This window comes from Salmo salar, chromosome 05 (genome assembly GCF_965601325.2).
Source record: "Salmo salar chromosome 05, fSalSal1, whole genome shotgun sequence".
In the NCBI taxonomy this organism is placed as follows: Eukaryota; Metazoa; Chordata; class Actinopteri; order Salmoniformes; family Salmonidae; genus Salmo; species Salmo salar.
The window spans coordinates 58,563,986-58,576,740 of record NC_138295.1 but is presented as its reverse complement, the minus strand read 5'-3'; the positions used below and the strand labels follow the sequence as shown (position 1 = coordinate 58,576,740).

At 41.9% G+C, this 12,755-nt stretch overlaps 1 protein-coding gene across 1 annotated transcript in view; it reads right to left on the bottom strand.

Moving 5' to 3' along the window:
* The window catches only part of LOC106605193 (thrombospondin type-1 domain-containing protein 7A), a 99,298-nt gene that overhangs the window by 7,445 nt on the left and 79,098 nt on the right, over positions 1 to 12,755 (bottom strand). Inside the window, exons 15-22 of the mRNA XM_082975307.1 lie at positions 10,809 to 10,987; positions 10,146 to 10,151; positions 9,732 to 9,865; positions 9,346 to 9,499; positions 7,041 to 7,182; positions 3,347 to 3,462; positions 2,626 to 2,743; positions 119 to 264 (exon numbers count right to left, since the gene is read on the bottom strand). Coding sequence (XP_082831433.1) covers positions 119 to 264; positions 2,626 to 2,743; positions 3,347 to 3,462; positions 7,041 to 7,182; positions 9,346 to 9,499; positions 9,732 to 9,865; positions 10,146 to 10,151; positions 10,809 to 10,987 — 995 coding nt within the window. The remainder of the gene's footprint in view (positions 1 to 118; positions 265 to 2,625; positions 2,744 to 3,346; positions 3,463 to 7,040; positions 7,183 to 9,345; positions 9,500 to 9,731; positions 9,866 to 10,145; positions 10,152 to 10,808; positions 10,988 to 12,755) is intronic.

Sequence of the window (12,755 nt, the reverse complement as noted above, 5' to 3'; positions counted from 1 at the left end):
ACACGCACAGACACACATACACACATACACACATGGAAAAGTCAGATCATATCCTCTGTGTAGGTTAACTGAGTAAAAGAGTCAAAGAGAGAATAAGACAGTGTGTGGTGTAGCCTACCTCCACTCTGCACTCAGACCAGGGGCTGTACTGCCACCTGTAACAGGGTCTGACAGGACAAGGTTTCCACTGCTCCAGCTGAGAGGGACAGGGGCGCCCGTCTCCCTGGGACCCCTGCACCACCACCCTGTTACGCCACATCCTCCCTGGAACACAAAAATGCAGTGACATCATTAATGTGAGACACTCACTGGACAATTAGTCTTGTACAGAAGTAGGATCTTAATTTGATCACCCTGTTGCAGGACAACTTTCCTGCAACGCAGTGTAGTGTATTCGAGGTTTAAAAGGCTCCTGAACTTTGTAATTTTCACTTTGAAATTTCAGACTTCATTTTTCCCCTTATGAAAAAATCTATCAACACCTTCAAAAATGGCCATGAATTATAATCCAGATAATAATTCACATTTCCGGTTGGTGAGGATTATTTTCCCGCTGAAGGTAAACTGACTCAAATGAAGATTCTACATCTGTAGTAGTTACAGTATCGCATCTACCTAAAGACGTGTAGAAAGTCTGCAGACGTAGGGACTATTTCATTCAGAAAGGAAGCTTTGACTGTGATTTACATCAACATGTGACTGATGTCTGAATAGGGAGATGGATGAGCTCGGGCTACAAACCAAACGCAGCAGTGATCTCCGTCTAGACAAACGCAAGACGATGCGTTGCTCCCTCCTGTATTCGTTTCCTTTCTTTTGAATGGAGCAGTCTTCTAAAGTTCATCCTTTGTTTTAATGTCAGGTCATTCACCATTCAGTGCATTCAATTGGCAAAGAAATGTAATTACAGTATGGGCCTACAAACAGTTATTGTGTGTATTTATGTACATGTGTATTCGTGTGGACTCCTGTGCGTCTTTGCGTGTGTGTTACTATATTATTTATAGGTTGCTGTATTAGTCGTCCCTAACTACTTGACAAAGGCAGCTCTTGAAAAAGCCCGCTACACTGTTCTGTGCTCCAGCCATATTGATTACCTCTCTACTTCCACTCTTCCACTTGAGCAAAATGACTTTTCCTTTCTGTTCTGACAACTACTGCCTTCCTTTTATATAACACCAGTACAGCACCATATGAGGTGGTGAAGTCTCTTATGTGTAATGGATCTGCTGCGCTGCAGTTTGAGTATTTGTAAGCTTTCTTGATTCTAAAGGGCTTTGCAATGTGATGTATACAGTAGATATACTAAGAGTGCATCATCGCAGATGAAGTATAGGCATTAAGTGGGCTAACACACACACACACACACACACACACACACACACACACACACACACACACACACACACACACACACACACACACACACACACACACACACCGGATTGTGATTTGCTGTAAAACACTGGTACTTCAAGTACTGCAGACTCAATTTCCACCTCTCCCTCGCATTCATTCCTCTCTTTCCACCGCTCTCGTAGAAATCCATCTCCACTGCGTCCACGCCACATGCTCTTTCAAACCCCTTACCCTTTCTCCGTCTCTGTTTTGCAATTGGTCACACATAACAGTTCCTTTTCCAACACAGAGCCAGCAATCCTCTCCCTCAACCAAACAACAAAGAGCACCTGCTACCGTTATCAGACAGTAAAATACAGCATTCTCTCTCAGACATAATTCTACCTCACACCCTGTTCTAGCCAGCAGAACATCCTCTATAGATCAGGTGAGGATCCCCATTGCATCTTTAGCCACTATTAAAACACTTATCTCTTGCCTGTGATTTAGCTGCAGGTGCTAGAGGCTACAGGCTGGCTGTTACTTCAAAGGGCTCCCCACAGAGCCGCTAGCAGACAGACATAATAGGACAGAATCAATTGTCTGATGCCGCACAACAAACAAACAACAAAGGACAGAGCAGTCACTTTACAGGGCGACGTATGAGGCAATCTCTCTCAGTTCAATGAGCAGTCTTGCCATTTTTTTGGGGGGTGGGGGGGGGTGTTCTCCCAACCCATTAAGAGTGTGATGTGATGTGTCTCAAATGGGCCGATGTTGTTTTTTTGGTGCAGACGGAGATCCCCGTGATCGTTGGTCATCTGACAGCGTAGAGGAGCTGTTGATCTAACATGGGTTGATAGCACAGCGAACGTAGGGAGATGTGCATTCTATTATGTAAGGCATTGGTTGAACGGAATAGAGTGAGATTGAAGACACTGTATGGCTGTGTTTTAATGCCGTTTGTCTTGTTTGTGATCTTTGTTTTTTTCCCCAAACCATAGCTGCCTGAGATATTCTGGGATTTCAGCTTGAATAGGATATTTGTGGCAAACAAAGCATTCAATTGCAGAACATGCAAACGTTCCTTCTCTAACTCATGCACTGTATCTCATATTGAACCAATATTCATATAACCAACCAAGATGAGTCTGGTTTGATGACCCTCAGGAGAAGTTAACCCATTAAGTGTCCTTCACTACTTCTTCTTCTTGATCATCTCAGACGTTCAGCTAGGAGCCGTTGACAGAATAAGTATATAGGAGGAGGATCAGGTCTTTGCCTTACCATCCAGCCCACACGTGTGCGAGCATTCCGACCAGGCCGACCAATCAGACAGCTGGCAGTTGACGGGACACTCCACCACACAGGAAATGTTCATCTGCCACTTCCTCTCCAGGCTCAGCTATGAAAGAGCGGGATCATTATCACTCAGTAACAGTATCAGTCACAACACCTATCATAGAGGGGTTTTGCAACAGACTAGGTAAACAGCCTATAATTCCCAGGAGCTGCTGGTTCTGTTCTGGCACAAGATGGGCACCCGGCTTGTTTAAACCCTATTATCCCTGATTGAGCCGGACTGAAACTGGGCCATGGGTTCAATAGCAGTGAGGTTAGTTTTTCCACTACAGCCTGTAAGGGACAATTTCAGAGCGTCTGAATGGATTATGAATGAACTGAGTTGAATCTGATGGGGCAACAGCAATCCTCATGTGTAAACACTTCTAAATGTTTTATGGAGATGCTGTACATGCCTGTAATTTTATTTGCCTAGAATCACTTGGGGCTGATACTGATCCATATTATGTTACTGCTGCTCTGCTGAGCTAAATTACTAATACTCCAAGGACACACAACTTCAAAATATTGACAGTACAGTTGGTTCAGTTACTCTGGAAACAATCCAATTTCAATATCACTAGTATTGACTTTCATCATAGTGGACCTGAATGAGGGCAAGGATTGTAATCAGGAGTTGAGGATAGAGCGTTTAAGAGGGTCTCACCTCCTTACAGAACTTGAGGTCGACAGACTTGCCGTCGCTGCGTACACAATCCAGCATCCGCGTCTTGATGCCATTCCCACACACAGCATTGGCACTTAGCTGACATGTGCTCCAGTCTGAGGGGAAAAGGCAGACCAGTATGAAAATCACACTCAAATTCAAGACAAACTCACAAACATACACTGAGTATACTAAATATTAGGAACACCTTCCTAATATTGAGTTGCACCACCTTTTGCCCTCAGAACAGCCTCAAGTCGTCAGGGCATGGACTCTACAAGGTGTCGAAAGCGTTCCACGGGGATGCTGGCCCATGTCGACTCCAATGCTTCCCACAATTGTGTCAAGTTGGCTGGATGTCCTTTGGGTGGTGGACCATTCTTGATACACACGGGAAACTGTTGAGCGTGAAAAACCAAGCAGCGTTGCAGTTGACACAAACCGGTGTGCCTGGCACCTGCTACCATACGCTGTTCAAAAGGACACATTCTTTTGTCTTGCCCATTCACCCTCTGAATGGCACACATACACAATCCATGTCTCAATTGTCTCAAGGCTTGATTATCCTTCTTTAACTTGTCTCCTCCCCTTCATCTACGTTGATTGAAGTGGATTTAACAAGTGGCATCAAGAAGGAGTCATAGCTTTCACCTGAATTCATCTGGTCAGTCTATGTCATGGAAAGAACAGGTGTTCTAAAATGTTTTCTATACTCAGTGTACTGTAGGGCCCGAACCAATGATTTATATATACACTAGATGGCTAATAGGTGGAGCTGATTTGAAGCCACCACACCACCATTTTACTACCCTGCCCACCGTTGTAAAAATAAGCTATAGAAATTCATTTGAATTCATTTCTACATTAGTTTTTACCAAATTGATTCTATTACAGACACCTTAATGCATACTTTGAAATTATATTATGTGAGCTAAACATACAAATAATAATAAAATAAATATGTAAAAACATTTTCCTTAAAGTATAATGTTTTGATAGTAAAGTGTTGCTGTCCCAACTACAATATTTAAATACTTAAATCCATGTAATTTTGTCCTTGAAACATTTAATAGAATTACTGTAAAGAGTTCCCTTTATATTCATACGGAGGACTCGTTCTTCTGGGGAGTACTAATATGTCCGACCGGTACCTTCAAAGCCTTTCATTGGCCAGTAAACAGCATTCGTGATCTAGTGTTTATATAAATCATTGCCCCAAACCAGACTTGAGATACACGTGCAAAGCTTCAATCATTAGGCAAAGGGTACATTTGATGTTAAAGCCTGTTTAAGGCAGCGCCAACCCCAAGCCCTTTTCTAAAGATAGGATATTTACTCAGTTGAGTTTGATGGCAGTTGATAAGTTTGGCAACAGATGCATAGAGAACACCTCTAACACTTGAACTCATTAACTGAACAGAGTCATAACCGCTTGTAACACTTGCTCTGCCATGCTTTTGACAGCTGAACTAGGACACGTGACAGAGGAGCACGTAAAAAGATCAAGAGAAATGGCCACGCCTATTTCAAGAGAAGCGGTGGAATTGTCTCACTTGCATAAAAATAAAGATACCTTAATAGAAAATGACTCAAGTAAAAGTAAAAAGTCACCCAGTAAAATACTACTTGAGTGAAAGTCTAAAAGTATTTGATTTTAAATATACTTAAGTATCAAAAGTAAATGTAATTGATGAAATATGAAAAGTAAAAGTATATTATATTAAGCAAACCAAATGGCACACTTTTCTTGTTTTTTTAATATATGTATAGTAAGGGGCACACTCCAACACTCAGACGCCATTTACAAATAAAGTGTTTGTGTTTAGTGAGTCCGCCTGTCACGCCCTGATCTGTTTCACCTGTCCTTGTGATTGTCTTCACCCCCTCCAGGTGTCACTTATTTTCCCTGGTGTATTTATCCCTGTGTTTCCTGTCTCTCTGTGCCAGTTTGTCTTGTATGTTCAAGACAACCAGTGTGGCTTTGCCTGTGCGCCTGTGTTTCTATTCTCTTTTACTAGTCCTCCCGGTTTTGACCTTTGCCTGTTTTTCTGGACTTCATTCCCACCTGCCTGACCAGTCTGCCTGCCCTGACCTCGAGCCTGCCTGCCATTCTGTACCTCTGAACTGGTTTTGACCTTTTGCCTGTCCACGACCATTCTCTTGCCTACCCCTTTGGATTGTTAATAAACATCTTGGACTCTAACCATCTGCCTCCCGTGTCTGCATCTGGGTCTCGCCTTGTGCCCTTATACCGCCAGATCAGAGGCAGTACAGATGACCAGGGACGTTCTCTTGATAAGTGTGTGAATTGGACCATTTTCCTGTCCTGCTAAGCTTTCAAAATGTAAGGAGTACTTTTGGTTGTCAGGGAAAATATATGGAGTAAAAAGTACATACTTTTCTTTACAAATGTAGTGAAGTAAAAGTAATCAAAAATATAAAAAGTAAAGTACAGATACTCAAACTTTACACCAAAACGTAGGTACTTTACACCACTGTTCAAGAGAGACATCAAGTTGTGTGTTGTGCCCTTTCACATTTCCCATCACTAATTTTTCAGACACCACCTTGACTTTGCAGTTCAACCTGTTTAATACAGACCCAAAATAAACGAGCCTCTGAAGTGAAGCATATCATTTGAATCCAGAGAAGTTGGAGTCCCAGAGCCCCCAGTCAAATAACCATGTGGCTCTAGTTAATGCCAGGAAGCCTGTCTACTGCTGAGGGGCCCGGGGATCATTCAAACGCCTGCAACACTCTGACAAAGATGAGTGGCTGTTTTTAAGCGGCTGTTTTGAGAGCTCAACTCCTGCTGCAAAGCTTTGTGGCACTCGGGGGAGTCGAAGAGGGAGATTGTGGAGAGAGAGAATGATTCAGACAAGCAGAGGCAAGATGGTTCCTGGCAACATGAAATAGAGCATTTCCAGTAATGATCTCTACTGGTATTTTATTTACATAGTTACTGTGTGGCCCTGAAAGGCCTGGGTGCCGCTGGGAGCGGAGCGCTACAGATTAGCAGTGAAGTGAGCAAAAGACAGAGAGAGTGGAGAGGGAGAGAGAGCTACGATATTGAAGATAACACTACAAATCTCTGGAATCACAGAGGAGCCACCAAAAAAGACTGTGCAGTTTAATTGGAGCAAGTAGTTTTGGAGTAGCACTAGATAGAGTATGCTGCACCAAGAGTGTGCAATATTAAAACTGCATTGGTTGGGTAAAGTTATTTCAGTATGAGTAAAAGTAGAACACTTATAGGCCCAGTGCAGTCAAAAACATGATTTTCCTGTGTTTTATATATATTTCCACCATATGAGGTTGGAATAATACTAGGAAATTGTGGAAATGATGATAATGCCCTTTTAGTGTAAGAGCTGTTTAAAAAGACCACCTGACATTTCTGCTTGTTTTGGTGGGATGGAGTCACCAGGTGGTTAATAAATTAATATACCAAGAAATTGCTCATGCTAAGAAGCTAGTTTTGTTTCTTTTTGACCATTTTGATTGAAAACAGTCACATTAAGGTACTTAATTGTTACCCAGAAATGATTTGATATTGAGGTAAAAACGGCTGCATTGGGCCTTTAAGTACCAGTGTAAGTAGATAACCACTGATGAGGGAACGTAGCTAATAATAGACAAACTAAATGGAAGATGTCAAAGTGAGATGTTCTGCGATTCCTTCGTTTTTTTTTACCTGTGATGTTGTAGAAATAGTGAAAGCAGTTCAGGTTCAGACTACATGGCTCCTTCTCTGTGGTGTCCGGACATTGTCTCCCAGCTCCAGGTGACCGGATGGGGTAGGCTGTCCGTTTCCTGCTGTTGTTGTAACTGCATGGCTGAAAGGTAGGCACAATTTCACGTCAACAAGGAGGGGTTGAGCAAAAAGGGGGAGGGTCGTTCATTTTTCTTATAGCGTAAATGATATACAAATCCATATTGCAGCAAGTGATAAGAATTCTACGTAGACAGATCACTGAGCTGGAACTAAGCCCTTTTTCAATGGAGAGCCCTTGCCGCCGCGATGTCCATATTTATTGAACATAAAAGTCGATTCAACTGTGTGAATTTGCAGGCTTCTGGATTATTTCCCAGTTCTTTCTCCATATTTAATTGTCCTAAATAAAAGTGGATTAAAATTCCATGTTCTGATGTCATGCCATTCCCAATTCCCAGGGTTGCCAACTTTTCCATATCCTCTCTACTGGCATTCCTAGAATATGGGAATTCTTAGAAATTTGGTGGAAAAACGTTGAGGATGCTTCTCGAATAGATTTTCCATCCTAACATTCCTTCCATTCCATTTACACAGTGTGAGAGTGGAAAAAACACTGCCTCTGGAATATCTCCATCGCTGTAATGTTTTATTCGTCATGAATAAAACATGGGACAAGTCCCGCTGGTACCAGCACGACTCCATGTTGAGATTGGAATTGTGGGAAGTCAGCATGTCAAGCACTTAAAGAGAATGGGGTGTGATTAACAATGGCTGGTGCCCTTTCAGGAAAACAGCAGGTGACGTCAAAACAGTTCAATCGCTCTTTTACAACCAATGAAATGTGTCAGAGGGGGAGGAGTGAACAAAGGCAGCATCCCCTGTTACTGCGGTTAACTACTGGACTACTGGTAGCCTCACAAGTCCTCAACTGGCAGCTTCATTAAATAGTACCCGCAAAACACCAGTCTCAACGTCAACAGTGAAGAGGCAATTCCGGGATGCTGGCCTTCTCAGGCCTGGCAAGGATATGCATATTCTTGGTACCATTTCAAAGGAAACACTTTGAAGTTTGTGGAAATGTGAAAGGAATGTAGGAGAATATAACACAATAGATCTGGTAAAAGATAATACAAAGAAAAAAACAACCGTTCTTTTGTATTTTTTTGTACCATCATGTTTGAAATGCAAGAGAAAGGCCATAATGTATTATTCCAGCCCAGGTGCAATTTAGATGTTGGCCACTAGATGGCATCAGTGTTTGTGCAAAGTTTTAGACTGATCCAATGAACCATTGCATTTCTGGTCCACATTTTGTATCAAGACTGTCTAAATGTGCGTAATGTTGTTTATTAATAACTTTTCATGTTCAAAATTGTGCACTCTCCTCAAACAATTGTATGGTATTATTTCACTGTAATAGCTACTGTAAATTGGACAGTGCAGTTAGATTAACAAGAATTTAAGCTTTCTGCCAATATCAGATATGTCTATGTCCTGGGAAATGTTCTTGTTACTTACAACCTCATGCTAATCGCATTAGCCTATGTTAGCTCAACCGTCCCGTGGAAGGGACACCGATCCCGAAGAAGTTCAGAACAACAGTTTTCAGCTGTGCTAACATAATTGCAAAATAGTTTTCTAACGATCAATTAGCCTTTTAAAATGATAAACTTGGATTAGCTAACACAACGTGTCATTAGAACACAGGAGTGATGGTTGCTGATAATGGGCCTCTGTACACCTATGTAGATATTCCATAATATTCCAGCTACAATAGTCATTAACAACATTAACAATGTCTACACTGTATTTCTGATCAATTTGACGTTATTTTAATGGACAAAAAATGTGCTTTTCTTTCAAAAACAAGGATGCTTTTAAGTGACCCCAACTTTTGAACGGTAGTGTAGTATTTCTTTTTTATTCTTTTTCTGCTTCTGTGGAGGAAGAAATATCATACTGTGAAAGATTCACAATCCATTTATACTAAGACAATCTCCTTATGTTAGGTTCCAGTCTCTTTCAAAAAGTGAGACATGGGTTTCACAGTTTCAATCCCAGGACTTCATATCACAGAATCAGTGGGTGAATAAAAACAAAACGATCCTACAGATCCAGGGTCAGTTCTTACCACAGACGTGTACTAGTGGTTCTTAGCAGGCTGCAGCAACTCCAGAGAGGCCAACAATTTTGTACAGATCCAGGATACCTCTTACCACAGCCATCACATACACACCATACATACATGAATAAAGATGACTGCTCTCAGACCAGTTATTCTTACCAGGCTGCAGCGGTTCCAGCTGCTCCAGTCAGAGAGGACACAGTCCTCGGGGCAGGGCAGCCGGCTTCCCCGCGTCCCCAAGGGCATGTCCTCCGGGTCACACAGGTAGTCCTCCACAGACTCAGATGGACCGTCAATAGTGTTCAGCATACACCTACGGGATTGGCCCAGAGATGTGTTCATATGACCTTACATACTCAAAACATTTTCCATTAAAATCAACTGTCAATCAAATGCAATATATACAGCATATTTACATGCATATGTTGAGGACCATGGATTTGTAGTGTGTGTGACACAACGGTCTTCATATGAGGGAGTAGAACATTGCTTGGGGTGGTTTTATTTAGCATACAGTAGTGTGATGTAGTGAAATGGTATGGTACCTGACTTTGCGGGTCTGGACGCCCTCTCCACAGTTCTCCTTCAGGTCCAAGTTGCTGACCTTCCACACACTCCAGGGTTCAGCCACCCACACATACTGACTACAGTCACTAATACATGGCACAACCTCATACACCTGGGGAAGGCACCAGGCAAGGGGTTTGACATTAATATGTCTATGGTTATTACCTCCGTTATCATTGAAGTTTGGGTGACAACAATAGCGTCAATGATATTACTGTGTTGAGATGATTAAGACATTACCAGAGGTGTTTTGTTAGTGCTTAGGTCTGTCCTTTTTGATCTTACCTCGCTACATCTATGAATGTTCTGAACATTACTACGCACAAAAATAGATATTCTGTATGTGGGACATTGTTTTCAATATGAATTCATAATACTGAAAAGGGTCTTACCTGGGCCTATTGTGTTCATCCGTATCCAGTGTGCATTGTGGAATGAAAGTGGCATAGATTTGGTATAATTGGTATAAATGCAAATATTTGGTATATTTTGGTATAAATGCAAATATTGAACTGCTACGATCAAACATTTGATTAATGTGACATTGTAAATAAAGGCTTCCTCTGTGGAGTCCCCTTTAGAGAATTCAAACACTGAGAAACAGATCAACATGGCTTGAATTTAATCCACTTCTCTGAATCTATTTCTATTCATATTGAAGGTCAAATATTTCACTTCTCAATTCAGGAATCAGCCAGCTCACAGGGGCATTAGTGTGGATAGTTCCATTTATAGCATCCATTCCTCTGGCTCTCTATTCTACCCAGCAAAAGCAATTTGGCAATCTAGAGAGAAAGTAACGGAAGGTAATGCAAACTGAATATTTTCATGAATATTTAATTTGTTTCTCTCTCTCCTATGTGTTTGTAATAATGTGTTTCTAACACAAAAACGGTTTTATTTATCACAAACAGTGCCTGAGAAAACAGTATTTATATTAGGAAAAAATGGCATCCATATTAGGAAGTCCCTCAGCTGTCAGACAAAATTCTTACAAGTAAACATGAACTCATTTCTACATTAGACAGTCTTGTGAGTGTTTTTTCGTGCTGTACCTGGTTGATGTGGTCCAGTTTGGGGCAGGGTCGCCCTCCGTTGTAGGGTTTCTCCCGGAGCCACTTGGAACGCACTTTGACCCCACTACCACATGACTTGCTGCAGCGGGACCAGTTGGACCACTCGCTGAGCTTACAGTCTGACGGACAGGGGATGATGCACGCCTCCTCAATGTAGCCTGCATGGAGGAGAGAGAGAGTGGTGTGAGAAGGGCCAGGAAAAGACAGGGGCCCATAGAGGCCCTCAGGAGCCCTTCCTTTCCATGGTATAGCATCTATTTCGGTCGGATTGCGATCAGGTTATGACATGTTATAAAACTTAATGGCATGTTCATGACATTTTCACCAAGGAATTAAAAGTACTGAGCAAAAATAAAGTGTTACCCATTTTGTTTTTGTTTACTATAATCGACAATAATATAATAATAAACTCTTGTGTCTTGAAAATATTGTATGTGCAACTTGGAGAAAATCCAAGGTGTACCGATATCACATGACCAGAAAACCGATACTAGCACCAACAACATGAGCAAATAATGACTCAACTGTTGATTCACAGAGACTGTCGCTTTTGTGCTAAAACAATAGAGCTACGCTCCAGGGTCTCATATGAAGCTGTTATATAAAGTCGAAAAATGCACTTGAGCAGTGGTTTGGGTCGACTGTAAGCTTTTTCATGTAATCTATGTTTCCTCAAGTGGCTGACAGGGTCATGACATGGTAACTGGGGCTGGCTGGCTTAAGCATCTCACTCTGCTTATTACTCCTGTTTATCTGGATCCCTACATCCCCAAGCCTGATATCCTGTGTCTGTCTCGACAAACACACAGAGGTCGCAGGCTAATTCACTGGAAGAGGTTATCCATGTGAACCACTGGCTACATTTCAGTGGAGAACGACACTTTTCTTCTCTATGCTTTCACGAGACAGTTGTTAATGAACTGGAATGTACAGTGTATTGTATACGTTTGAGGGTTGGGTCTGAACTAAAGCTTCAGGGTTGAAGGCCTGAGGCTGTACTATTGTGCAACAGCATTTCCCTGTGGTCCCATCCAGATTTAAATGGAAAACATCTAAATCAACAAAGTGAACACGCATGGAGACACAATTAAGTGTTTGTGCATAAAATGCACTTTTTGACAACATTCTGTCTTCCTGAAGACTCTCTAGGTGCTGGATGTGTGATTGATTGGAAGCCCTGGCTACTAAACTGCTACCATTGTCAGCAGTACTTAACCCTGGAATCCTGTTCAAACATAGGAGCTCCCTGAGTGATGGGACAGACCACGTGACAGGAAGACGGGGTGGCAGGGAAAGAAGCCTCTCCGATCCCAACAAGGGTGACCCTAGTGGCACAATGACACGCCTTACTCTCATGTGACATCACATACACCAGTGGAGGCTGGTGGGAGGAGCTATAGGAGGACAGACTCATTGTAATGGCTGGAATGGATGAATGGAACGCTATCAAACACATGAAATCCATATGGAAACCACATGTTTGAGTCCATTCCATTTATTGCATTTCACAATGTAAATGGGACAATATTTTAATGTTGCACATCATTTAGTTGTCTCATTAAACGCTTTCAATGTTTCTATATGAATTTATATAATTTATAGTTGGTTAGAAATGTTTAATTTATAGAAATTTGGAGCTATTGACATTTTAAAATATTTTAAATAACATACACACAGTGTGATCTACTGATGGTCCCTAACTAGCCCCTTAAGGATAACGAATGTCAAACCAAATTGACCATGGGCATAACGATTGGTCGCGTGCAGCTGCGCGTTCCTGAGTTGATGATTACTTGGGTGCTGCCGGCTGTGGGCAGGATTGAAATAAACCCAACACAAAGAAAACATATACGCTACCCTTCGTTCCGTAACGTACTATTGTTTTCCTAATTATCTCTCAAACCTCAGTTTGGACGTGACCGACTT